General features: G+C 42.2%; 1 protein-coding gene across 4 annotated transcripts; it reads right to left on the bottom strand.

The window, feature by feature from the left end:
* Window positions 1-1,268: 1,268 nt before the first annotated feature.
* On the bottom strand, window positions 1,269-24,344 carry LOC109869310 (T-box transcription factor 15). Of its 4 annotated transcripts, none has more exons than XM_020459407.2 (8): window positions 23,843-24,344; window positions 16,233-16,440; window positions 13,087-13,188; window positions 8,453-8,624; window positions 6,686-6,853; window positions 6,302-6,366; window positions 4,804-4,901; window positions 1,269-3,356 (listed from the first exon to the last, which is right to left on the bottom strand). In XM_020459407.2, exons 1-8 carry the CDS (start codon window positions 24,042-24,044, stop codon window positions 2,530-2,532), a joined length of 1,842 nt encoding a protein of 613 aa, XP_020314996.1. In that variant the 5' UTR covers window positions 24,045-24,344; the 3' UTR covers window positions 1,269-2,529. The 4 variants fall into 4 exon arrangements, with proteins under 4 accessions (XP_020314996.1, XP_020314972.1, XP_020314988.1 ...); XM_020459383.2 differs by having other exon boundaries at window positions 4,804-4,925; window positions 8,441-8,624; window positions 23,843-24,323; XM_020459399.2 differs by having other exon boundaries at window positions 8,441-8,624; window positions 23,843-24,323.

Genomic DNA, 24,344 nt, shown 5'->3' with positions numbered 1-24,344 from the left:
TATGGCAGGCATATACATCTATTAACCAATCAATCGGATTGGTTGCATATTTTACTGCTAATGAAAGAAGCCAAGATGAAAGGATGTGAGGCTTGTTATTCAAGCTTGTTATTCAAGCCGTTCTGAATCTGGCGCTAGAAGGCAATGTTTTGATACGGTAGTACAGAGCTATAACAGACTCTGCTGTGTATTATATCATATGCTTTGTAGATTTCTACTCTGTGTTATTCCTACCACGTGCGTGCCTTTTCTCTGTAAAGCTGAGGTAATTTTGCAGTGAGGAGAAGTTGATTTTAAATACTGCGGAAAAGATGTAGGGGGATATCAGACAAATAACGTGAATAATTATTGGAAATAATGTCCAGATATATGGAGTTTTGCCAAATTATGAAATCATTGCTGCTCTCCTCTCCGGTTCATCCACTCATTGCTGTAGTCATGGTTGGAAAACAGGTGTTTCCGATACTGAGCCCTGTCTCCATGGTCCCAGATCCACTTCATTCTCTGATCATGGTTCAGATATGATATTTCATTGCTGGAACCGTACGCATGATAGGAAGTGATTGGGCAGGAATTTTCTCCTCGGAGGACATCCATTACATGCTGATTGGTCTGCTAAATCACTGGGGTCTGCACATGGATCTGTAATGAGGGGCACCGCAGAGCAAGAATAGAATCATCGTAAATACTGTATGGTTTCTCTCTCTCTCTCTCTCAAGTGATTACGAGCTGCTTTCCTCTGAAACAGGTGGCATATTTATGTCCAGTCGTCCACAACAGTAGTTACATCATGCACATTCCTTTTCTCTCTGGTAGGCAGAACCTGCAGGACTGCCTGTTTTTTTTTCCTATTTCAGTTTGATAGATGTGATGAGTCATTGGTTCAAACCAACCAGGGCAGATGTGTTTCCAGGACCTTGGGATAATAAATAAGACCATTCTTGGATACTTTTTGTAAAACACACGATATGCTGGTATATCTTTCTTCATCTTTACTGTTCCATACATGCATAGTTAGAGTATTGCAGATTTCTGATGATAAAGCCAAAGTCAGTAAGATTTCCTGTTATTTAAACTAATTAAATAAACCCCATGGATGTTGAATAATATGATACCAAATGGTAGAATATCATTGTAATTGCTAGTAAGTGATATTTGAATAAGAAAATGTCAGAGGATGCTCTATTCTTTGTGTTTTTGTTTGTGGTCCACTCTGATGGTACGCGCATCTTATAGTGACGGCTGTAAATGAATCAAAACCATGGAAATTAATTCAAATGTTTATTGAACATTACTGTGCTTGGCACCTGTATGTACATTTTTTTTGAATGCCTTTCTAAAGAATATTTTTGATATTTCCCTTTTTTCCACACATTTGTCTTCATGATAGATTGGCCAATGTAATAGCATTATTGCTTGGCACTTAAATACGCTTATCTACAACACACCAAAACATACTTTAATTACTCTGTTCTCCTATTGTATATTTAAAACATTTCACACAACAATTTTAAAGCGTATGGTTTTTACTTGCATTCACCATCTTATATATGCTTTTTAAAAGGTAATCCACTCAAAATTGTGAAGCCATTCCAGTCTGTGAGGAAAGGAATTGATAAGATTGTGGTGATTTCACTGTATATTCAGTGTCCCCTTGAACAGAGCCTCTCATCCAGCATGTCCACTGAGAGATGCAGGGCCAACAACTGGGCCCCTGTCGGACACACATAGTTCATCCCTCACCCTGACCTGTAGGTCTTTGACTTCATCCCTCACCCTGACCTGTAGGTCTTTGACTTCATCCCTCACCCTGACCTGTAGGTCTTTGACTTCACCCTTTGTCCATCCATCATCCTCCCTTCATCATCTGTGGCCAGAGGGAAAACCATATTGATCAGGCACTGTTAATATCCACAACCCAGTTCTCTCCCTATGTTGCCACAATGCTATAGAATAATGTTGCATAACTGTCCTGTTACAACTAGAGATGTGGAAGTGGAGGGGAAGTTTCTGGATCTCACGAAACCCCTGTCACATCATGTCCGGGGCTGGATATAATCCATAGCAACAAGGCTGAGTTACTGTAGAGGCTGTCATTACTATTGCACCATAACAAATTCATGGGTTCACTCCTGAGAATCCCTGCACAGTAAGAGTATATGGGCCCCTCTCCTTCACGGATCCCTCTGTGTGTCCCCAATAATGGGGTTAGTGTTCTGAACAGTTTACTGAGAGAGTCAGGTATACGGTTTCACTTTGCCTTTTTAACACTATTGTGGCAATTAAATAACAGTTTCATTCTGTTGAATAAAGCCTGTTGGGGAGAAATTCAAAACAACAAGCATCGTGAGATGAAAAGGCATTTTTTTTGAAAGGTTAACTTTGTACACTACCTCAGTATTACAAACGCTAAACGTAAAATGACTCAACATCAATAGCACATCTGAGATAACAGATTTATCGTAGAAGAAACATAACTTGTTGAAATAATGGGACAGCGAAAATGGGTCAGAAGTGAGATCCTAGTTTTTACACGATGTGCATAGACATTTGAGAGGAGGAGCCATACTGCCGGCCATCACAGGAGCCTGCCCCCTGCTGGCCAGTGGAGGGATTGCCAATCATGTGCATGCTGTCCATGCCACCGTTGGACAGGTACTGGCGCTCGGCAAATGCCCCGGCAGGGGAAGAGGAACACAGGAGGCCGCCCTGGGGCTTCTCGGGGCTGGTAGCCAGACGAGGGGAGGTGGGGAAGTTGTATCCATACAGGTTGTAGGGGTTGTGGAGTGAGAAGGCGTTGTAGGACCCCTGTTGCACATGGTGGTGGCCCCCGCTGAACATGTGGGCGGATGAGGGGGAGGAGCCAGAGGAGGAAGAGCCAGAAGCGGAGCTAGAGCCCGCCTGCATCACATACTGCAGCTGGGAGGCCGGGAACGAGGTCAACTGACTTCCATAGGCATCCATCTTTCCGCCAGCACTTCCACTGCTGCCACTGGACAGAGAGCCATGGCCGCCCCCCTGCATTCCCGCAGCAATCAGGGAGGAAGTCCTCTGGGGCAGGAAGGATTCAGACTGCTGGGTGGAGGCCACAGTGCCCCCTGCTGCCTGGAGGCGTCCATAGGAGCTGTCAGCCAGGCCCCCGTAGCCCTGTAGGGCCGCCATGTTGCTGCGGGCGCAGGCCGGGTACTCAGACAACCCCATGCTGCACAACTGGCTCTCCCTGCAGCCCACATTGAAGGTGTTGGGGGCCAGGTGGAAGGTAGGCGGTGAGCAGGAGGGGGACAGGAGGTGGGCTGCACCAGAAGGGGAGGGGGTTCCTGTGCTGGAGGTGGTGGGAGAGGTGCCCGTGCTTCCTCCTAAAAAACACACAGAGACACACACACACACACACAACGCAAAGACAGTGAGACAGAACCAGCACTACAGAGTGAAACATCAACACAAACACTGGCCAACAATCACACTCTGACAATATCTCTCATTTCAGCCTTTCGCCGCCAGAATGTCTCCTTCCAGCAACTGCTGCCGTTTGATCTTAACCGGTGAAATAAGAGAGCGCTGTTTAAGACTGGTGCATAAGCATCTTAATTCACATGTATTAAAGAATTCGATATTACACTTACTTGTAAATTGAAGCTGATTTCACCACCTCGAATTGCTCAACATCTGATTTTAAGGGCTAATTGCATGACCGCATTACTTCTTTTAAATTGTACTATTTATGGGATCTTAAACCCTCTCATAAATAACAGTAATTGTTTCTGAGCATAAATGTGGCTTCAGTTTGGTACATTACATGTCGGGTCAACAGAGCTCTGAGCTTGCCCCTTTTCTCAAAGAATCATGCATTCATAATTTAGACATGTATGACCGTAAAAAAAAAAAAATCATCTTGGCACAGGTTAACATGCAATAAGTCAAGCTTTTGGAGTCAACCGATCGCTGTGGGATATCACTCACATATTTCTTTATTAATGAGAATTTGGGCCGCATTCACTAAAATTCCATTTGAAACCAGCTAAAGAAAAAAAAAACACTGCATAACTAACTAATTCAGGATTCTCTCTTGGCCAGAGTTTTGATTCTGACTGCGCCATATGCCTTTGATAATACAGCTGTTCTGTTCAGCTCAGTTCTGCAAGTTTCTGTTGGTAAGGAGAGGAAGATATCACAGTGATGTCATGTTTTCCTTTCTGGTCGTCAGGGGTTAGAGCAGCGTTAGTGTTGCTGAGGGGAACGGTTGATTACCCCACTGGAAGGCCGTCTGGTGGAGCTGGGGGATGGGGGAGGGGTGCTCAGTCCTTACGGCGTGCCCAAAGTTCATCAGAGGCGCGAGGACTTTAATTAACGTCTAATCGGTTTGGAGGAGTTTGTGATAACAAACAGATGTCGACACAGACAAAATACTGAGTGACGTAACGTCATCATGACCTCGGAGAAAGGAGTGCTGAAGAAATCGACTTGCTTTAAGCATCGGGGGCCTGTGATACGAGCCATGAGTAGAGACACTGGGCTGTGCTCGCTGGGGAGAGACGCATGAGACTTTCACTGATACCGCTCACGTCACAAAGCCGTCCAAAAGCCACAGGGGTCATTTAAATATTTTATTGTTAAGGTCCTGCAGAATGTGAAAAGTTCAGTACATTCCAAGTCAGACGGACATGCCAAAAGTGATGACCAGTGATGACCAGACTGATGAAGGACATAGATAATTGATGTGGAAAGGAAAGGAAAAGGTATGCAGTGACAGTGAGCGAGTGTAGATGGGAGATTAGGACATAGTTTAAATACAGCTTTACACACCTTGCTGTTTCTGCATGTTGGTGAAGTCCTCAAACGTGAGTGTCCTCACAGGCGGTCTCCAGAACGCATAGGTCTCCATGATCGCCTCCAGACCAGTCCTGTGTGAGAGAGAGAACGAGAGACTGAAACAGTGGAAGAAAAAAAAAAGAGGGTCAGTGTGAGGGAAGGGTTGGGTACATAAAACATAACAAGGGCGGGGCAAGAGAAAGAGGAAGGAAGAGTTGTGACGGGAAAACAGATAGTCAAAAGAACAAGAGAGGCACATAGAGAAAGGAGGGAGTGTAAGTATGAGTGAGAGAGGTTGGAAAGAGAGAGGCAGAGAAGGAGAAGTGGAGTCAGACGGAGGAAACTGGAGCCATTAAAAGGAGCAGGTTTTTACTGTGAACATAAATCTGGGTGACATTTCATCTTGAACACGGTTCTCCTTCCTGCGTGATTTACTCCTGTGTGCCCTGCTGAGCCATATCCCAGGGAAACGAGGGCCTGTTCCGACCATGTTATTTTAAGGCCAGTAACTCCCGGGCCATTCCAGCTCGTTAGCGCACTACGCTAATCACACTGGCCCTGGCCATCAGTGCGCTCATTCATAGTGCTCAGGATCAAAACCCAACAAATAAGCTATGCACTCTTTTACCTCATAAAGTAATGTGTCACCAGCCAAAATCCAATTGACGACATAATCATAATTTAATGCCTGAGATGGATCTGTATTAACATATAAATACATAGAGAACCAACTCAGTAGTTAATTGTACAATTTAGCTTGTGTAATATGTCCCTGTTTTTATTGATTTCAGATCGCTATAATGTGGCATTACTCTACACAGTTTAACAGTGATGGGGTAAATTACTTCCATGAGCAGAGTTAGGATATGTAAAGATAAATACATTTTCTGTCTATAAATATCCTATTCCTGCATAATATTTTAATCTGTAGTTTTCTGCAATGAAATTCTAATGCTAGTTCATAAACCCGGCACTCTATTGTTTGAAAAATGAAAAAAAGATGTCTCAAATATCTGTGCCGAAAATGTGCTCCAGATGGGAGGGGAGCTTTCATGTGCTGAGGGTCTGGTTCAGTATTTCCCCCGCTATATATGATAATTCAGACAGACAGACAGACAGACACACACACACACACAGACACACACAGACACACAGACACACAGACACACAAACACACAGACACACAGAGAGAGAGAGGCACACAGAGAGAGAGAGGCACACAGAGAGAGAGGCAGACAGAGAAAAGGAGGGAAAGGGAGAGAGCCCTACCCAAAACATGTGGTTCTATCTCAGATGTAATGGGGTTTTCTTGGCAGGGGAGAGAGTGACTGATTTTATATGGAGCAGCATATGGGATTAGGAGGTATCTCCAGGGGATTATTTCCATATTAAAGGCCACGTTGGAGAAAATGAAAGATTTGCGCCACACATCATGGCGAACGCTGAATCATGCTGCATTACACGGACCTCGGGTTACTGGGGAAATATATACCTGTTTCTGCCTGAATCCCGAAATCCTTTAGCAAATGGGTTGCGGTCGATCTTTAGTCTTGTTATCTTCAGGAAAGAAAAACATTACAATCAAAACACATGACATAGCGATGACCGATGTACATGTTGGAGAGGGAAAAAACGGGTCAACATAACGTTTTTTTTATTGAAGAGGGACCTAATGAATGTATGAATGAAGAAAGAATTTCATGAAAATCTGAATTTGAGTTAATAATATTAATAATTGGTCATGTTCCATTCATAAATTGAATTGATGTTCACTTCCAGAAATGAAAATGAATTGATCCTAAGCCTGGTGCAGATAGACCCATTGAGTGGCAACATACCATTGTAGCAACAAAGAGAAAGGTGTCTGGTCTCAGACCTGTTGGTTCTGGTAGGCGGTGACAGTGGTGAAGACAGTCTCAGGGAAACTGAAGGTCTTCACTCCCTCTCCGCTGGGAACAGGCTTGGTGGGGGACAGGTCACTGCTGAAGTCCTTCCTGATCACATGGACACGAGGCTGGTACTTATGCATGGAGTGGAGGATGATCTGAAACCACAGCGAGATCGTAATGGTTACATTCTGTGTGTGTGTGTGTGTGTGTGTGTGTGTGTGTGTGTGTGTGTGTGTGTGTGTGTGTGTGTGTGTGTGTGTGTGTGTGTGTGTGTGTGTGTGTGTGTGTGTGTGTGTGTGTGTGTGTGTGTGTGTGTGTGTGTGTGTGTGTGTGTGTGTGTGTGTGTGTGTATATGTGTGTATGTGTGTGTAAGTGTCTAAGCAAGTCTGAATTCATATCAGAGCTATATAATTAAGAGGAACATGAGTCCACACTTCTAATGAGAGAGGTGGTGAGGTAAGTATTTAACACCAGAGAGCAGAGCCGAGGAGTCAGGTTACGACGGCCCAGCCTTCCCTCCGGCTCTCTGTCTGCTCTTGATTACAGCCCGAGTGAGAAAGCCTCCTTGGAGCCGCAGACAACTAAGGGGGTCATTTCAAACAGAGATTGGGGAAACAGTACTGAATAACAGTGACAGTAAATGTAATTTCTAGCCAGGGCCCCCCCATCACCTTCCCCTTGCCCCCCTGCTCAGCTCACGGGACCCTGCAGTTATGACCAAGGGTTCTGAGTCCTGCCTGGGCCTGAGTTAGGTCAACCCTGCCCCCGTCACACGTACACACACTGAGCTCACAACAACACAGAGCAGCCAAGGGTATTATCTGACAGATCTCTTGTCAAAACAATACATGTTGTAATGTCCCTGACAGCCTTCTGTAGCAATGCAGTGACTTCAGCGACATATTTATATCTCATTTATGAATCACAACCAAAAGCCAATCAGCTTGAAAAATCAGCAGCAAATGAAACAGATGATTAATAACCAATAGCCACCGCTGTTGATGGAGAGGTTTGATAGTAGTCGGAGGAAGAAGAGAAGAGAGATGGGTCAGATACCAGCCTATCTGCGGTGAGGTTTCCCACACAGGAAGTTACAAAGTTAATTTCCTCTCGCCTCGAGGCCTCCAGGAGAACAAAGGCCTTATAACGAGGCTGTGGGAGAGGAAAAAGGGGCCTTGACTGACTACCCTCAAAATACGCACCCACTGCTGCATCTGTTATTACATTTGTCAGAAGAACGGAGCTGCGATAGAATCAGCTGGCCTGGTGGAAAACAGGCCCACATTGAGGACCAGGGTGTGCCAGTCTACCAGCGCCGCACTGGCATCCCTAAATCAGGACCCCAATGGAGAAATGGGTATGCACCGGCTTCTGACTGTTTCAACAACTTGGTAATCAAACCAATCTGGCCTGTAACAGCACTGAGTTCATGTCATGTGGAGATCAATCATGTGCCATAACTACATCACGACCAATCTACTGTTTCAGTATCAGTCGATTAAGGCCGAAGTAGCAAAAACAGTCTCTCTTCTTCTCTAAGAATAGTCTCATCTATACATGGGTGGGGTGAAATAAATTCCCCTGTTATAATGTGAAGCACTTTGAGAAATATTGAAACAGTACACTTACTAATACATCTTTATATTAGTGTACAAGTGTAACAGTGTTCAAGTGTACAGGTGTAACAGTGTACATGTGTAGGAGGGAGGCAAGAGTTGGTATGTCAAGTTAAGCCGGCTCACCGGCTCACTCACATGGCCCTGGTCGTCCAGCTCATTGTTGGTGAGTTTGAGTTTGTCGAAGCTGACCACCTGCCTCATCCAGGTGTCTCCAGAGGCCAGGGAGTCTGGGTGGATGTAGACCCGCGGGGGCACAGGGGAGTCCGCGTTCCCCGCCACCATCCACTTGGAGCTGTGGTACACATACCTGGATGACACACACACAGTGACAGACATATCAGCACCAAACCACATTTCATTTTCAGTTTTTTTCAACAGGTTTTGCATGTTATTGGGAAGCATTGAAGTCTTGGACATCATGTGTCATGTGTTTCAGATGCAGGGCTTGTTCACAATAGAGACATCAAATATCCCCACACACTACATATGCTTTTAATGACATATTACCAATTAAGCTTAGTCATAACATTTTATGTTGGATTGTAAGTTACGGTACAATTTGGCTGCCCCGCCCACCATAGAGCATTCCCCTCACTGACTGGCTGACTGACTGTAGCACGAGGGGGATTCCAGTCCACTGTAGCCCCAGGCACAGCTGTTTGCCTTTAGTTCTGGCCATGTGCACAGTTGAAAGTGCTTACTTGCAACGCCTCTGCCAAAGTCATCATTCAGCGGTAAAACATGGACAAAACTCTAATTTGGCCTCTTTGTTATTACACAATCCTCTAGTCTCTCTCTCTCTCATACGCACACACACAGCCTTGACCCCCCTGTACACACCTACAAACACTCTCTCCACACACACACACACACACACAGACCCGACCCCAGACCAAACACACACACAGAATGCCAGGCGTTTGTGTAATTTCCTGTTTGGAGTGCTGTTTAGGGTTAAGCTCGGTGTAGCAGGGAAAGTGTTAAGGAAGAGAGAAACCTTAGCCCCAAACAGGACTGGAAATTTGATTAGTCCCCTTTCATCTTCCATAAATCTGCCATCTGGCTCCAGCACAATCAATAAAGATCTGACTTTATGTGACACCCTTTGGACAGATGGGGGGGGGGGGGGGAGTATGCACGCCTCCTCATCCAACACCACACTTCCTATACACACACACACAGACCACCGACACAACATATGTATGCATGCAACTCATCAAACAGATATATACTTCTATGGACAAACAGAAAATCAGACTGACACACACTTGCCAAACCCAGACTGGAAATTGGGTTACCTTACTGACAGAGTAAATATTACTATTACATTACCCTACAGGGTTGACTTCATCAAGTCTGCAAACATGTGTTTTCGTGTGTGTGTGTGTGTGTGTGTGTGTGTGTGTGTGTGTGTGTGTGTGTGTGTGTGTGTGTGTGTGTGTGTGTGTGTGTGTGTGTGTGTGTGTGTGTGTGTGTGTGTGTGTGTGTGTGTGTGTGTGTGTGTGTGTGTGTGTGTGTGTGTGTGTGTGTGTGTGTGAGCGTGCGTGCGTGCGTGCGTTCACATATTGCGGACAAAGTCAATTTTAAGAGCTTGACATTGCTGGTCTGTGTGCGCAATGTGATTCAAACTTAAGACTTACCAACTGTCCACATAAAGGACACTTAATATATAGAGATTTAAAGAGCCCAGAATAAACAGGAAGTTCCTAAAGAGAGGCAGAGAGCCTAAGTAAAGCAAGTAACGACTGTATTTCCAGACCCCCTCTATGAGAACTATGATACATTCCAGTGACAGCTCGGAGCTCAGTTTACAAAGCCCTGTGGTAAAGTCCCGAGCTGGGATGAAAATCCTATTTAATTTTACAAGATCTTTTGGCTTCTAAAAATCTTCCATGATATTTTGGTTCTCTAGAGCGTTCACTCTAAGTCAAATGCTTCAGTCAGTGAGAGAGCCAGGGTTCTACAGTGCTTCAATTAAAAAATGTAAATAAACAACTTAGGAATAGAATACATAATGTTTAACTACTGAAAATGCATTGTTAAAGTGGTTCTTCAGTGTTCTGTTCAAGAAAGCCAAGTTCTGTTTATCAAATAAAACTTAAACATAGTAAAAATGTCTGTAACAATAATATCATTAATGCATGTTATTGATATATAAACTGAAGATGTACTCTGTGTTCAATATGAGATAAAATAAAACAAAGGCATGGTAACCCATCTGTAGCGCTGTTATAACGTTATTGCAACTATGACACTGCCGTTATGTCTGTCGCTCTGACACTGCGTCCTGAGATGGCTGAGATAACTTACATATATAAAACTAGTATTCCACCACGGTCAAATAGGTTTACAATAAAAATATGCTTTGCCATTTACACAGTGAATAAAGCTATCAATTTGATGGTCTCACTCGAACCATAAACACATCATGATAAATACTTTTCATTCTCCTCTGGTGTCCTTCTCTGGAGCGCCAGACATTGCGTTCTAAGCCAGAAATTCATTCAGATACTTTAACTGGAGATATCCATCATAAAAACCTATCCCCAAGATGGACATACAGTAAAGACCATTGTTTCAGATTCCATTCAGATTTATGTGTATATCTGCATTTCTTATCACCATGTGAAATGATCTGTGCATGTTTGTTTTTTTTCAACCACTCTCCATCTTAAAATACACAACAACAATGTATCAATAGTAGGCTATTTCATCCAAGATGGGGGCGGAGACTAGTTTGGTTTGACTGAATTAGAACATCAATCTCAGACATGGCGAGTGTCATGTCCCATTAACCTGTTGTATTTAATGAACAGTGCCTTCAGAAAGTATTCACACACCGTGACTTTTTCCAAATGTTGTTGTGTTACAGCCTGAATTTAAAATGGATAACCGGTGTGAAATGGCTAGCTAGTTAGCGGAGTGCGCGCTAATAGGGTTTCAATCGGTGACGTCACTCACTCTGAGACCTTGAAGTAGTTGTTCCCCTTGCTCTGCAAGGGCCGCGGCTTTTGTGGAGCGATGGGTAACGGTGCTTCGTGGGTGACTGTTGTTGATGTGTGCAGAGGGTCCCTGGTTTGAGACCAGGTAGGGGCGAGGAGAGGGACGGAAGCAAAACTCTTACACCTACACACAATACCCCATAATGTAAAAGTGGAATACTTATTTGAGGGATTTTTACAAATGAATTTGGAAACATTTTTTTTAAATGTCTTGAGTCAATACATGTTCAACCCATTTGTTATGGCAAGTCTAAATATGTTCAGGAGTAAAAATGTGCTTAACAAGTCACATATTAAGTTGCATGGACTCACTCTGTGTGCAATAATAGTGTTTAACATGATTTTTGAATGACTACCTCATCTCTGTACTCCACATATACAATTATCTGTAAGGTTCCTCAGTCAAGCAGTGAATTTCAAACAGATTCAACCACAAAGACCAGGGACGTTTTGCAATGGCTCGCAAAGAAGGGCACCTGTTCGTCGATGGGTAAAAAATTTAAAAGCAGACATTGAATATCCCTTTGAACATGGTGAAGTTATTAATTACACTTTGGATGGTATATCAATACACTCAGTCACCACAAAGATACAGGCGTCCTTCCTAACTCAGTTGCCGGAGAGGAAGGAAACTGCTCCGGGATTTCACCATGAGGCCAATGGTGACTTTAAAACAGTTACAGAGTTTAATGGCTGTGATGAGAGAAAACTGAGGACGGATCAACAACCTTATAGTTACGCCATAATACTAACCTAATTGACAGAGTGAAAAGAAGGAAGCATGTACAGAATTAAAATATTCCAAAACATGCAACCTGTTTACAACAAGGCACTAAAGTACAGTAATACTGCAAAAAATCTGGCAAAGCAATTCACTTTTTGTCCTGAGTACAAAGTGTTATGTTTTGGGAAAATACAATACAATACATTACTGAGTACCACTCTCCATATTTCCAAGCATACTGGTGGCTGTATCATGTTATGGGTATGCTTGTAATCATTAAGGATGGGGAGTTTTTCAGGATAAAAATAAATAGAATGGCGCTAAGCACAGGAAAAGTCCTAGAGGAAGACCTGATTCAGTCTGCTTTCCACAAGACACTGGGAGATGAATTCACTTTTCATCAGGACAATAACCTAAAACACAAGGCCAAATCTACACTGGAATTGCTTACCAAGAAGACAGTGAACAACAAGACTGAGTTGCCAAGTTAAAGTTTTTACTTAAATCTACTTGAAAATCTATGGCAAGACCTGAAAATGCTTGTCTAGAAATTATCACCAACCAATTCCACAGAGCTTGAAGAATTTTGAAAATAATTATGGGCAAATGTTGTATAATCCAGGTGTGGAAAGCTCTTAGAGACTTACCCAGAAAGACTCACGTTGTAATCACTGCCAAATGTGCTTCTACAAAGTATTGACTCGGGGGTGTGAATAGTTAAGTAAATTAGATATTTCTGTATTTCATTTTCAATAAATGAGTTACAATTTCTAAAAACATGTTTTCACTTTGTCATTGTAGGGTATTGTGTGTAGATGGGTGTGACTTTTCTTTTTATTTAATCCATTTTGAATTCAGGCTGTAAAACAACTAAAAGTCAAGGTGTATTAATACTTTCTGAAGACACTGTATGTGTACATCACTGTGGATACATCATTGTACACACCCATGTGAATGGGGAAGTTAGGAAATTAGTTGGGAAGTTAGGAAATGTTTGGAAGCGCTAAGAAGTGTGAGCATACCTTAAGAAGATAGGAGCATACCTGTATCTCTTATTGTCCACAGGAACAATGTCCATGGCTATGTAATACTGCTGATGGGGGTCAAGACCCACGATCTTTACTCTCATTGCAGGGAACATCCGCCTATGAGAGGACAGAGAGAGGGAGAGGGAGTGTGTGATATTAGCAAACTAGCTTGCAAAGTTTAATATTGGATTATGAGTATCAGCAATAAAAAGGGGGAAAGAAACCCTGCACCATGCAGACATTAAGTATAATTAATGCAGACATTAGGTATAATGTCACTTGAAATACATTCTAGTGCACCACTGGGCAAATCACTGAGAAAATTCACAACACCCAAGAGAGAGACAAGGTTTGTAGTTAGACCAATGTTTTGCCAGTCATATGAGGTCATTTTCACCCCTCATCCCATCATAACAGGGCCTAGATGCACGACTTTATGATAATTCATTAAAATGTCTATCAAAGTTCCATGTCTTCATTAAATAAATATTATTCTGATTTAAGAAAGTAGGTCATTTCACCATCAAAGAAGATTGAAACTGTCTTAATGCACGAGCTGGCAACAAACTCACTCTTCCTTGACAATGTGTACCCAATCATGAGACGTTTTTTGTTGTTGTTTTTCGACACAAATCAAACCAGGAAAATAAGTTTAGAACGCAAACAGACGCCATATTAAAAGCAGGACTGCATACACAGAGACATTTACAAGTTAATTCCTCGTTGTACACTTCAAAAGCTGCATTTTAATTTCATTTAAACGCCATACATCTTTTCCCTCATAATGAGAAAAGAGGGCTGTTTTCTTACTTCCTTCCTCCTCTGAATTTATAGGCTTATTATTAGCAAAGCCATGAAATACACGCAGCCAGTCCTGTAAACTCTAGGCCTACTGCATTGAAACAGGGACTGATTATATTCATGGGGCGATTAACAACATAAATCTGATTCATGAATATCATAAAAACAACGTTGATCATATATTGTTTAGGTAAATCTGATTTACGGGTAGGCTGTCAAATTAGCGTACATGTATTATTAACATAAGAGCAAACCGGAAAATACAACTTTACAACTTCACAGTACAACTTTAGAATATTATGCAATTTGATATTGGCCTAGGCCTACCAAAAGAAAATTCAACACGCAAACAACGTGGTCCTTGACATTTCTCCATAAAAACATGTAGACTAATTGGCCAGCTTCAAATAAATTAAGTTCGACAAAAATAATCAGTGGATATCTAGTTTAACGAAATGGAAAGCATTTTCAAATGAGAAGGGAAATATGCGCATCCCTATGTTAGGCCATAGAACATTCCGCTCTGCCCTCGCTCTCCTCTAATGCATGTTACATAGTCAGAGGAATTATCATATGTTTAATACATGTGATTAATATCATAATATTTTTTGTTGTTAAAATTAATATCGTACTATCTTCTGTTGTTAAAAGTAGTAGGTCTATATTAGCCTATACTAGCCTAGACTAGATGGGGACAAATCTAAAGGTTTGATGCTGATGTTTTTACTGGGCCTCTATTTCTCCTTAATTGACATTAAATGGTAGCCTAAAACATAAGTAATATTTCTGATCCATAAAAAATGAAATCTATATATATGTATTTTGTTTCAAATATTTTTTATTAAACACACAAGAATGGTGTATAGGTCTACAAGACAGCTATACAATTCTTATCTAAACATAAAAGAGCATACATGAACAACAAGACACAGAGTTCTGGGTGCAAAACAAATAATACAAAACACGACATACAACAAACAAAGACATGTAGAAAGAGGGTAGAGAGGGTAGATGCCCCCCCCCCTCTCCGAACTCAAAACAGGGTGCTGAAATGGCTTTAAAGGAGTAGGTCACTATTTTAGAACTTGATGTTAGATGGTTCCTCACCCTGAAAATAAGAGAAACTGTAATCCATGGTTCAGTTATCGTTAAACCACTACAAACTTCAGCTAACTTTAGCCACCACACGCTAACAATCAATGGAAGTGATGGGGACATGTGAGCATGTTTTTTTTATGGCCAAATCACCTTCAAGAAACATCAAACCAAACATGGAGTTGAGTTGAATTGATTTCAGGTGATTTGCACATTTTAAAAAAAATTAAACATACTCAGATCCTCCATCACTTCCATTGATTGGTGGCTTGTGGTGGCTAAAGTTAGCTGAAGTTTGCAGTGGTAGTTTAAAGAAAACTGAACTGTAAAATCAAATGGCCTTTGAAACTAAAGTCAGTTATGCCTAGGTTAGATAAACCTCTTCACCTTCTATCGGCAAATACCCTAATATCGGCAAATACCCTAATAAACAAATATGTAAATAGGTTAATGTATTACAAACTATAGACCTACAGAGGAACATTCTTTCCCAATGTTTTTCATTTGTTTCATGGAGGGAAGAGTAATACCCTAGACCGCTTTATTTTTAGGCTTACTTTGTGAATAAGTGGACTTCATAAATTTCCTTGACGGCAAAAAAAAAAATCAAGCAATAAGTTCCCTTCTCATATTGCTTGATCATAAAATTCAAAATGGACGGGAAATACATGGCCTTCCCGGTGAGAGCGCGCAGGGGAAAGGTCTTCCTGAGAACAGTGTAGGTTTAGTTATATGCTCGGTTTAGGTTGTAATTGCTACCCAAAAGGGCAAGAAAACCGAAAACATGTTTCAAAGAGATGAATTGGAAACAGTTCCTTTCTTCGCCGGCTATTCTCTGACATCAGCCATGGAATACCCTCACACTTCATGTATGGCCTGTGATCGGATCGGCCCTCGCACGTCCGGAGCCCTTTCACCCCATGTGCAACACATTAGCACCCCTCAAAAACAGGGTTAATTCCCATAGAGGACGGGCATCTTCTGCGCAAAACTAGGCTCAGTGTGCGTGTGTCTGTGTGCGTGTGCGTGCGTGCGTGGAAAATGTAGCAATTATAATCAATTTTGCACAGAACTTCATAAACAATTTTGCGTCATCAGAGGCAATGCACTTAGTCGTAAAACCTATAGAAAACTAGGTCATATGCCTAGTCTATCCTATAGTAGGCCAACACAGAACATGTGTTCAGCGCAGCCCATTCCTAGAAGGAAATATAATATCAGATGAGTCCCTTAATAAATCATAAATATGGAGCAGTTGCTTTTACCTCCCGGCTTTAGTGATGATCATCTCCGTGCCAATTTCATGGAAGCGCTTCCAGAGGTCTGCGCACTGCAGCTCCACCTGAATCTCCTCCATGGAGGCAGCGGGAGACGGCTCGCAGGCCGCCGGAGCCAGGTCCGCGGGGGAGCCGAAGGAGCACGACGTCCTCTCCGCCAAACCCTCACCGTCTGATCCGGGGCTCGCCTCCGAATCTGTGGAGATTATCAAGATTATGAAAATACAGCCAGAAGTAGAGCCGGGGCTTTAGGAAAATTGGCGTTGAGTATTGACCTGTTTTTATGGTCTCTGATATTGCCCGTTGAGTCCAAATCACCTGCAGCATGAACTCAAAGAAAGCACCAAAACTGGAGAAAATTGAAATCTGACTAAAACTATTCCACTTACGTTTGAAATGTCATAAAGTATCCCGGGGTATACAAAAAAAGCACAAGGGTAAAGCATGCATCAAACGAAATGGGTATTTTTACATGAAAAAAACGCACACGAACAAAATAAAAAAAGTACAAAAAATGAACCCAATTGAATGCCACGCCACAGTCAATGAGAGCATAAAAATATAAAGTATGACTAACAGACTCATGCCCATATGAATTTAAGACGTATTATTCAAATAAACGTACTCACGAACTACACACTTTAATTCATATTACGATGTATATAGTCTTATGTCATATATTACTACGCCATATGAAAAGGATCCAAGACAAAGTTATAACAAAGTTTTCCCATGAAATCTCTAATAGAGGCAACACAATAACATCAATGAAAATGGCAAAAGAAGTGTAGCCTAAATAAACAACATGAATTGATAAAATTTCCCAGATTAACTGTTCCAGATCTTAGTTTCCATATAAAGTCATGGAATCCAAAAGGGTTCCAAAATGTCACTTTGGCTGTCCCCATAGGAGAACCCTTTTTTGGTTCCAGGTAGAGTTCTATACAGTCTACTGTAAAGTTATGCATTCTATTTCTTAGTAATGTACTGTCTCCTTTGTTTGTGCCAATATAAAATCAAATCCAACTGAATTTTATTAGTCACATGGGCTGAATACAACAGGTGTGGGTAGACCTTACAGTGAAATGCTTACTAACGAGCCCCTAACCAACAATGCAGTTTTAAAAAATAAGGATAAGAATAAGAGATAAAAGTAACAAGTAATTAAAGAGTAGATAGTCTGGGTAGTCATTTGACTAGATGTTCATGAGTCTTACGGCTTGGGGGTAGAAGCTGTTTAGAAGCCTCTTGGACCTAGACTTGGCGCTCCGGTACCGCTTGCCGTGCGGTAGCAGAGAGAACAGTCTAGGGAGGCTGGAGTCTTTGACCATTTTTAGGCCCTTCCTCTGACACCGCCTGGTATAGAAGTCCTGGATGGCAGGAAGCTTGTCCCCAGTGATGTACTGGGCCGTTCACAATACCCTCTGTAGTGCCTTGTGGTCGGAGGCCGAGCAGTTGCCATACCAGGCAGTGATGCAACCAGTGCTCTTGATGGGGCAGCTGTAGAACCTTTTGAGGATCTGAGGGCCCATGCCAAATCTTTTCAGTCTCCTGAGGGGGAATATGTTTTGTTGTGCCCTCTTCGTGACTGTCTTAGTGTGCTTGGACCATATTAGTTTGTTGGTGATGTGGACACCAAGGAACTTGAAGCTCTCAACCTGCTCCATTGTAGCCCCATCGATGAGAATGGGGGCATAGGCCTCCCGGGTGGCGCAGTGGTTAAGGGCGCTGTACCATCAGAGTCCCTGGGTTCGTGCCCAGGCACTGTCGTAACCGGCCGCAACCGGGAGGTCCGTGGGGCGACGCACAATTGGCCTAGCGTCGTCCGGGTTAGGGAGGGCTTGGTCGGTAGGGATGTCCTTGTCTCATCGCGCACCAGCGACTCCTGTGGCGGGCCGGGCGCAGTGCGCGCTAACCAAGGTTGCCAGGTGCACAGTGTTTCCTCCGACACATTGGTGCGGCTGGCTTCCGGGTTGGATGCGCGCTGTGTTAAGAAGCAGTGCGGCTTGGTTGGATTGTGTATCGGAGGACGCATGACTTTCAACCTTTGTCTCTCCCGAGCCCGTACGGGATTTGTAGCGATGAGACAAGATAGTAGCTACTACAACAATTGGATAATACGAAATTGGGGAGAAAAAGGGGGTAAAAAATTCACACAAAAAACACGCAAAAAAGAGAATGGGGGCATGCTTGGTCCTTATTTTCCTGTAGTCCACAATCATCTCCTTTGTCTTGATCATGTTGAGGGAGAGTTGTTGTCCTGGCACCACACGGCCAGGTCTCTGACCTCCTCCCCATAGGCGATCTCGTCATTGTCTGTGATCAGGCCAACCACTGTTGTGTCATCGGCAAATTTAATGATGATGTTGGAGTCGTGTCTGGCCGTGCAGTCATGAGTGAACAGGGAGTACAGGAGGGGACTGAGCACGCACCCCTGAGGGGCCCCTGTGTTGACGATCAGCGTGGCGGATGTGTTGTTACCTTAGTCCCAGGGATGTAATATTGTATTATTTATTGAGAGCCCTGAGATGAGTAGGTTGCTTTGGAAGGACACACCAGGTAAGCAGGGTTATGCAGATGCAGGACTGCTAAAGACTGGAGTGTGGCCCAGGACTAACCACCAAGTGATCACCAGCCCCAAAACAAGAGACAAGAGCATTGAGTGGAGACATGAAGACACTGCAGGCAGGACAGATACACCACAGAAACAGAGAGAAAGGGATGAGAGGGAGGGAGGGAGAGAGAGAGAGAGAGAGAGAGAGAAGGGGGGGTGAGAGAGAGGGGGGATGAGGGAGAGAGAGGGGGGGGGGGGGAGAGGGAGAGAGAGAGAGAGAGAGAGAGAGAGAGAGGGGGAGGGGGGGATTAGAGAGAGGGGGGGGGTGAGAGAGAGAGAGAGAGAGAGAGAGAGAGAGAGAGAGAGAGAGAGAGAGAGAGAGAGAGAGAGAGAGAGATTAGTGAGAGAGGGGGGGTGAGAGAGAGAGAACGAGAGAGAGGAAGAAAGAGAGCGAGAGAGAGGTGCAGAGAAAAGGAGTGAGATATTTAAGGGAAAGACTTTTCGTCATCCACTTGAGAGATCCTTTCAGCGTATTGGCGGTGATGATCCTCTCTCTCACACCATGTGTGAGCCGAAGAACAAGGCTGACAGAGTGGCTGTTGATTTGGCCCATACAGCCTCACAGCCATCAGCCAAACCAGATATCTGTGCCTGCTCAGAGCAACCATGACAGCCTGGTTGCTGCTGTCATCTCAGGCCTTTGCTGTCATCAAGCTGCGCTGTGTACGTCTACCAGCCTTCAATGAGTCACCACGCTGTCCCTAATATGTCACCAGACCAGTCCCTGTCCACCACAGTTATCCCACTGTCCCCCTACTCACTGACAGCCTGCTCTGTCTCACCCACTATAACCAGTTAGTACAGCTGAGCAACACAAGTGAGAGAAACGACACACATCTATCCCATATTACACAGGATATTGCTGGGTAAAAAGAAAGATATCGAGAGAGAAATGGGGAGACAATGAAAGAGACGGAGTGAGAGGAAGAGAGGAACAAATACATATATTTAAGGAAGTAGCACCTCGCTGCAGCTAATAGAGAGAAAGGTAGAAGCAGAGTCAGAAATCTGGCGCTAACCTCAACTGCATGATTAATGCAGACCAACTACAATCATAGACAGTTGTCCAATAAAGACTGCACCAGACTCTACTAAACTACGGAGAACAGCACTCACTTTTTCAAAACCCTATAAACTAACTTGTGGTTAGGCACAGAGAAATCAACTTGTGTTGAACCTCATTAGACGGAGAACATTGATTTTCCCTGTACGTCTACCAAGTTTGAAAAAATAACAATAATGATGTCTTCGGTTTGTCACAACAAGAAATCTAGATAGTTTGAATGTGAATTATAACACTTTTATAACACAAAGAATATTATGGATTATGGATTATGGACACAAACTCATTCACTATGTAATGATCTAATTTGGAGAAAAAAAAACATGTTAAGAAACTAACAAATGTGTGTGTGACTATTGAATTGGAACAATGGACTATTCAAAGAGTATGACTAATCTGGTCATTGGTGATCATTACACACTTGCCTTACAAGGTACAGTCCTTCCTATGGAAACAGTTTTATGAATAGAAGATGCATTTAATACAGTTGTAACAGAGTGGGTAAGTAGCAATCTACCAACCATGAAATTGAAGAGTAACCCAATCCACAAGAAGCAGAACCACCTGTTTCTGCCTGAACTTAATTCAGACCCATGTTAGGGAGAGGCAATAAAATAAAGATTTAACCATTTTAATAGCGCACACATCTGTTGTCTTACATTTTGGCTGTTCTTCTCAGAGGCAGAATTTTTAAATTTGAGTCTCTAATGTAGAAAATGGTTCTGGGATAATCAGTACCAAGTGACAATTTATATATCATACAGTGTATAATATATTATTATACAGAATTAGAAAACATATTTAAACCACAGAGTTAAATGAAGTATGGACAGAATAAACACAACATCACGAATATATGGTTTAAAATAAAGATTCAACAGTTCAGTGACAGTAGCCTATGCCTGTCTCTTGAAATTCAATGTCACCCCATAGACTGTAAAAATACAAATACAAGTCTAAATTATTATCCATAATATAATTACCGATTCCCTGTGTGAGACATAGATGCTATACAAACCATTTAGTAATAGGCCAGTAATAGGCTTTCTTTAAGAGTGAGATTAAAGGCAATCTGCAATATGTTATATATGTGTATTTGTAAATCCACAATGACAGTACTCTGTCTTATTATTACAGGCTTTGTATGTTCTCTCTTCCACACACCTGACAGTGCTGATATTTACATTTCAGGCAAGTCATTTAATATTGATAATAGTCCTTGCTTTGGAGGAGAAATTCTGCAGACAGGCCTACATGTGCTTATCTGAAACTAAGGTCATGTTCGTCATACATGTTGGTTCTCTGGGAAAACACATTGGGATTAATTCAGTTTAAGCTATTGTGTGGTGTACTCACTATTTTTTATATATTCTTCCAAGACTTGTCTTTCAATAAGAATGTTATATGACCATGTCGGTTTGAAAGCTTCACATGGAGGCAAAATCATTAAGTAAAAAGCCTAAACCGCACAAACTGACCACAGAGACGAGCTGTTTTCAATGATGGCTGGTCTTCGCGTCAACTGGAGGCTAGTCAAGGCTGGATACTCTCACACACTGCCGGCAACGCTGCCAGGAATCTGGCTCATAATGACATGGAGCTCGTCGAGACAACGTGACTTTTCAATTAACGACGACTCCAACTGGAACAGCTCATGTGAAACAGTGGAGGATATATAACCTGTATTTGACTGACTGGCTCGCTGTCCAATTGTCAATGGTAGTACCGATACCCTGCATCTCAGCTGTGAACTAATTTAGTTCGGTTCTCCTCATTTGGCGGCTGGCGTATTTCAGTCAGCAACCTCTGTGCGCGGGGGTCCAGTCATTTTGCTGAAGGCTTCTCGACCATCCAGGCCTCAACAATGTATTGTAAAATTAAAAATAAATATGTAGATCATAAAGCCATGCACGTGACGCTAAATGAGTCTACAGTGATTTTAATGAACCAAATAATATATATATATATATATATATAACATGTCTGTATATATATATATATGGGCATATAGCCTGTAATGCAAAACGTTTATAGACCCTTTTAGATCATTAATGCAGGCCTAGATATTTGAGAAAAAGCAGGAGGGACTTCGCCTTGTGTCTATAGGCTACAATATCTATTGTGAATCCAGTTGTAATGGGGATTGTTGGTTTACGTGTCTGTTGAAATTCAATGTAGGCTATAATGAGCTGAGAGGATATCTATCAATTTATATTAGGCCTACGATTCAAATCTGAGGCCAGAGGAGGTTAGAATAGGCCAGGGTATGAAATAATAATTTCGACCTATTGAAAATCCTGATAGGCTAAGCTACTTTCTTTTGCTTATTACAACATTTCCAACAAATAAAAAACGATAATAGATTTTGAAAAGATTTTGAGAATTGCGATTTATGGATATGAAATGTTTTGACAGTAATAAAAAGCCTAGGTGATTCATAGCAGGCCATTAAAATTAGCCTGGGCATTTCAATTTTGGGATTTAGGCATACAAAATTCATAATCATCAATTTGAATTAAATATACATTGATGTCCCAATTCTGTTTTAGGCTATTCTTTATACCCAGCATTGCTCATATAGGTGAGTGCTACTTGGAGATTGAGGCCCGAGTCTCTACACAATCGCCGTTTTTCCTATAGCGAATACACTGTAAAAATAAATATATTTAAAACGTTACAAAATAATATTATGGCTCAAGAATTGACTGAAAGCTGTGTTGATGTTTTCCTTAGACTTAAAGTAATCCACTGAACACATTTTGAGTAGGCCTATAGGTCAAACGCAGACGGGGGTTGCGTGTCCTTCATTTCATATAGCGAAATAGTTTATATTATTGGAAAAATAAACCAATACAACATAATAATACAAATTGTTTAAACACACGTTTCATTGGCCTATTGTTTCACAAATATGAACAATTATGGCGTCAGACTAGGTCTGTATATGCTGCACGAAATTGGAATAGAAAATACACACAGGCTAACCATGTGCAAACGACACACACACTCTCTTCACACACACATTGTCTATTATATTTGGACTCACCATTTAAAAAAAAATAAAAAACACAGATTTGGCTTATTTCTACGATATCTTGTATGCAAAAATGCATGATTTGCATTGAACCACAGAAACTACACTAATTCGTGTAATTTTGCTGCTAATGTAGGCCTATCTCATCTCTGCCAAATATCTCTCTCAATTCAAGACCATCTTAATATGTAAATATGAATTACAATTGATCATGTCTCCACTGGCGTCACCTGTATGGCCAATTGTATTGTATCAATAGAGACCCTCTGGTCACACACTGGTTGAATCAACGTTGTTTGCACGTCATTTCAATGAAATGACATTGAACCAACGTGTAATAGACGTTGAATTGACGTCTGTGCTCAGTGGGAAGGCACACGTGAAATACATTTTACCCAGCTAGGCCTAGTAGAGAGGGGGCAATTTTTAAGGTAACCATTTATGTTATGAATGAATATAGTATCGCAATAAGAAAATTAACCGTGACCTTCCACGAGAGGCTACTACGTTTTCTGCGTGCTTCTACTGACAGGACAATTAATTTGTTAAAGCAATGGTTCTTATAAAAAATCAAAACTTTGTGGTTAACTTCTTTGATAATTTACACAATGTTAATACACCACTATTAGGCCAACGGTATATAGTTATGTTAAACTACAAACATATATTATTTACGGGCACTATTAGCCTACAGTAGTAGGCTACTATTATTATTCCACATTAGTTATCTGAGGAAAAAGTATGACTCGTAATCTTTGAGATGGTGATGAAATGGTTGCCTTTTCTGTATTCCTCTTTTCCATGAGATATAATCCGTAGTTTTGTGATGGAAGCATAACAATATTCAACAACCCCAAAATATGAAGTAATGGTGGTTACGCACTGACCGGGGTCGATATCTAGACAATGTGCAGGGTCATCGCCGTCTCCTAATTGTCCGTTGGTGGCGAGGCTCTCCATAGACAACTCCAGCTCCTTTTCCTCCCAGGCGCGGAGCTTTCTCTTCTTGTTTGACCCGATCAGGGCTTCCACCGAAAAGGCGTGCGCTCTCGAGCTCAGAGCAGCGGCAGATCGCCTCCTGTCACTCATTTTTCCCAAGGCAAATCCACAAGAGGGAAAACAAAAACTCCGTCCAAGCAGTGAGCACAAGGAAAATGCGCACGTCAATGTTTACAACAGTGCAAAGAGTCGACAATGACGAAAGTAATCCAAAAACTATGACTATAAATTATGTTTCAAACCTCTAACGATATGATATGCCATCTCTACGGCGCGTTTGATTGCTCGAAAGTAATGTTATCTATCGCTTTTGTCTCTCCGTCCTGCTTTTCTGCCTCTTCCTTCTTCTCTTTTTGTCCTTCTCCCCGCTTTCTGATTGATACTCACTTC

Source organism: Oncorhynchus kisutch, linkage group LG2 (assembly GCF_002021735.2).
Source record: "Oncorhynchus kisutch isolate 150728-3 linkage group LG2, Okis_V2, whole genome shotgun sequence".
NCBI classification, from domain to species: Eukaryota; Metazoa; Chordata; class Actinopteri; order Salmoniformes; family Salmonidae; genus Oncorhynchus; species Oncorhynchus kisutch.
Note: the sequence above shows the minus strand (reverse complement) of the source record. Positions and strands in the feature narration are given on the sequence as shown.

Bases quoted from the DNA above. Each gene is read 5' to 3' on its own strand.
- LOC109869310 (XM_020459383.2), bottom strand. From the start codon at position 24,044: ATGAGTGACAGGAGGCGATCTGCCGCTGCTCTGAGCTCGAGAGCGCAC. The intron at 16,441-23,842 runs GTCAGTGCGTAA...TAATCTCCACAG, and splicing joins TTGTCTAGATATCGACCCCG to ATTCGGAGGCGAGCCCCGGA. The intron at 6,854-8,440 runs GTGAGCCGGCTT...CTGTGGTTTCAG, and splicing joins AGGGCCATGTGAGTGAGCCG to ATCATCCTCCACTCCATGCA.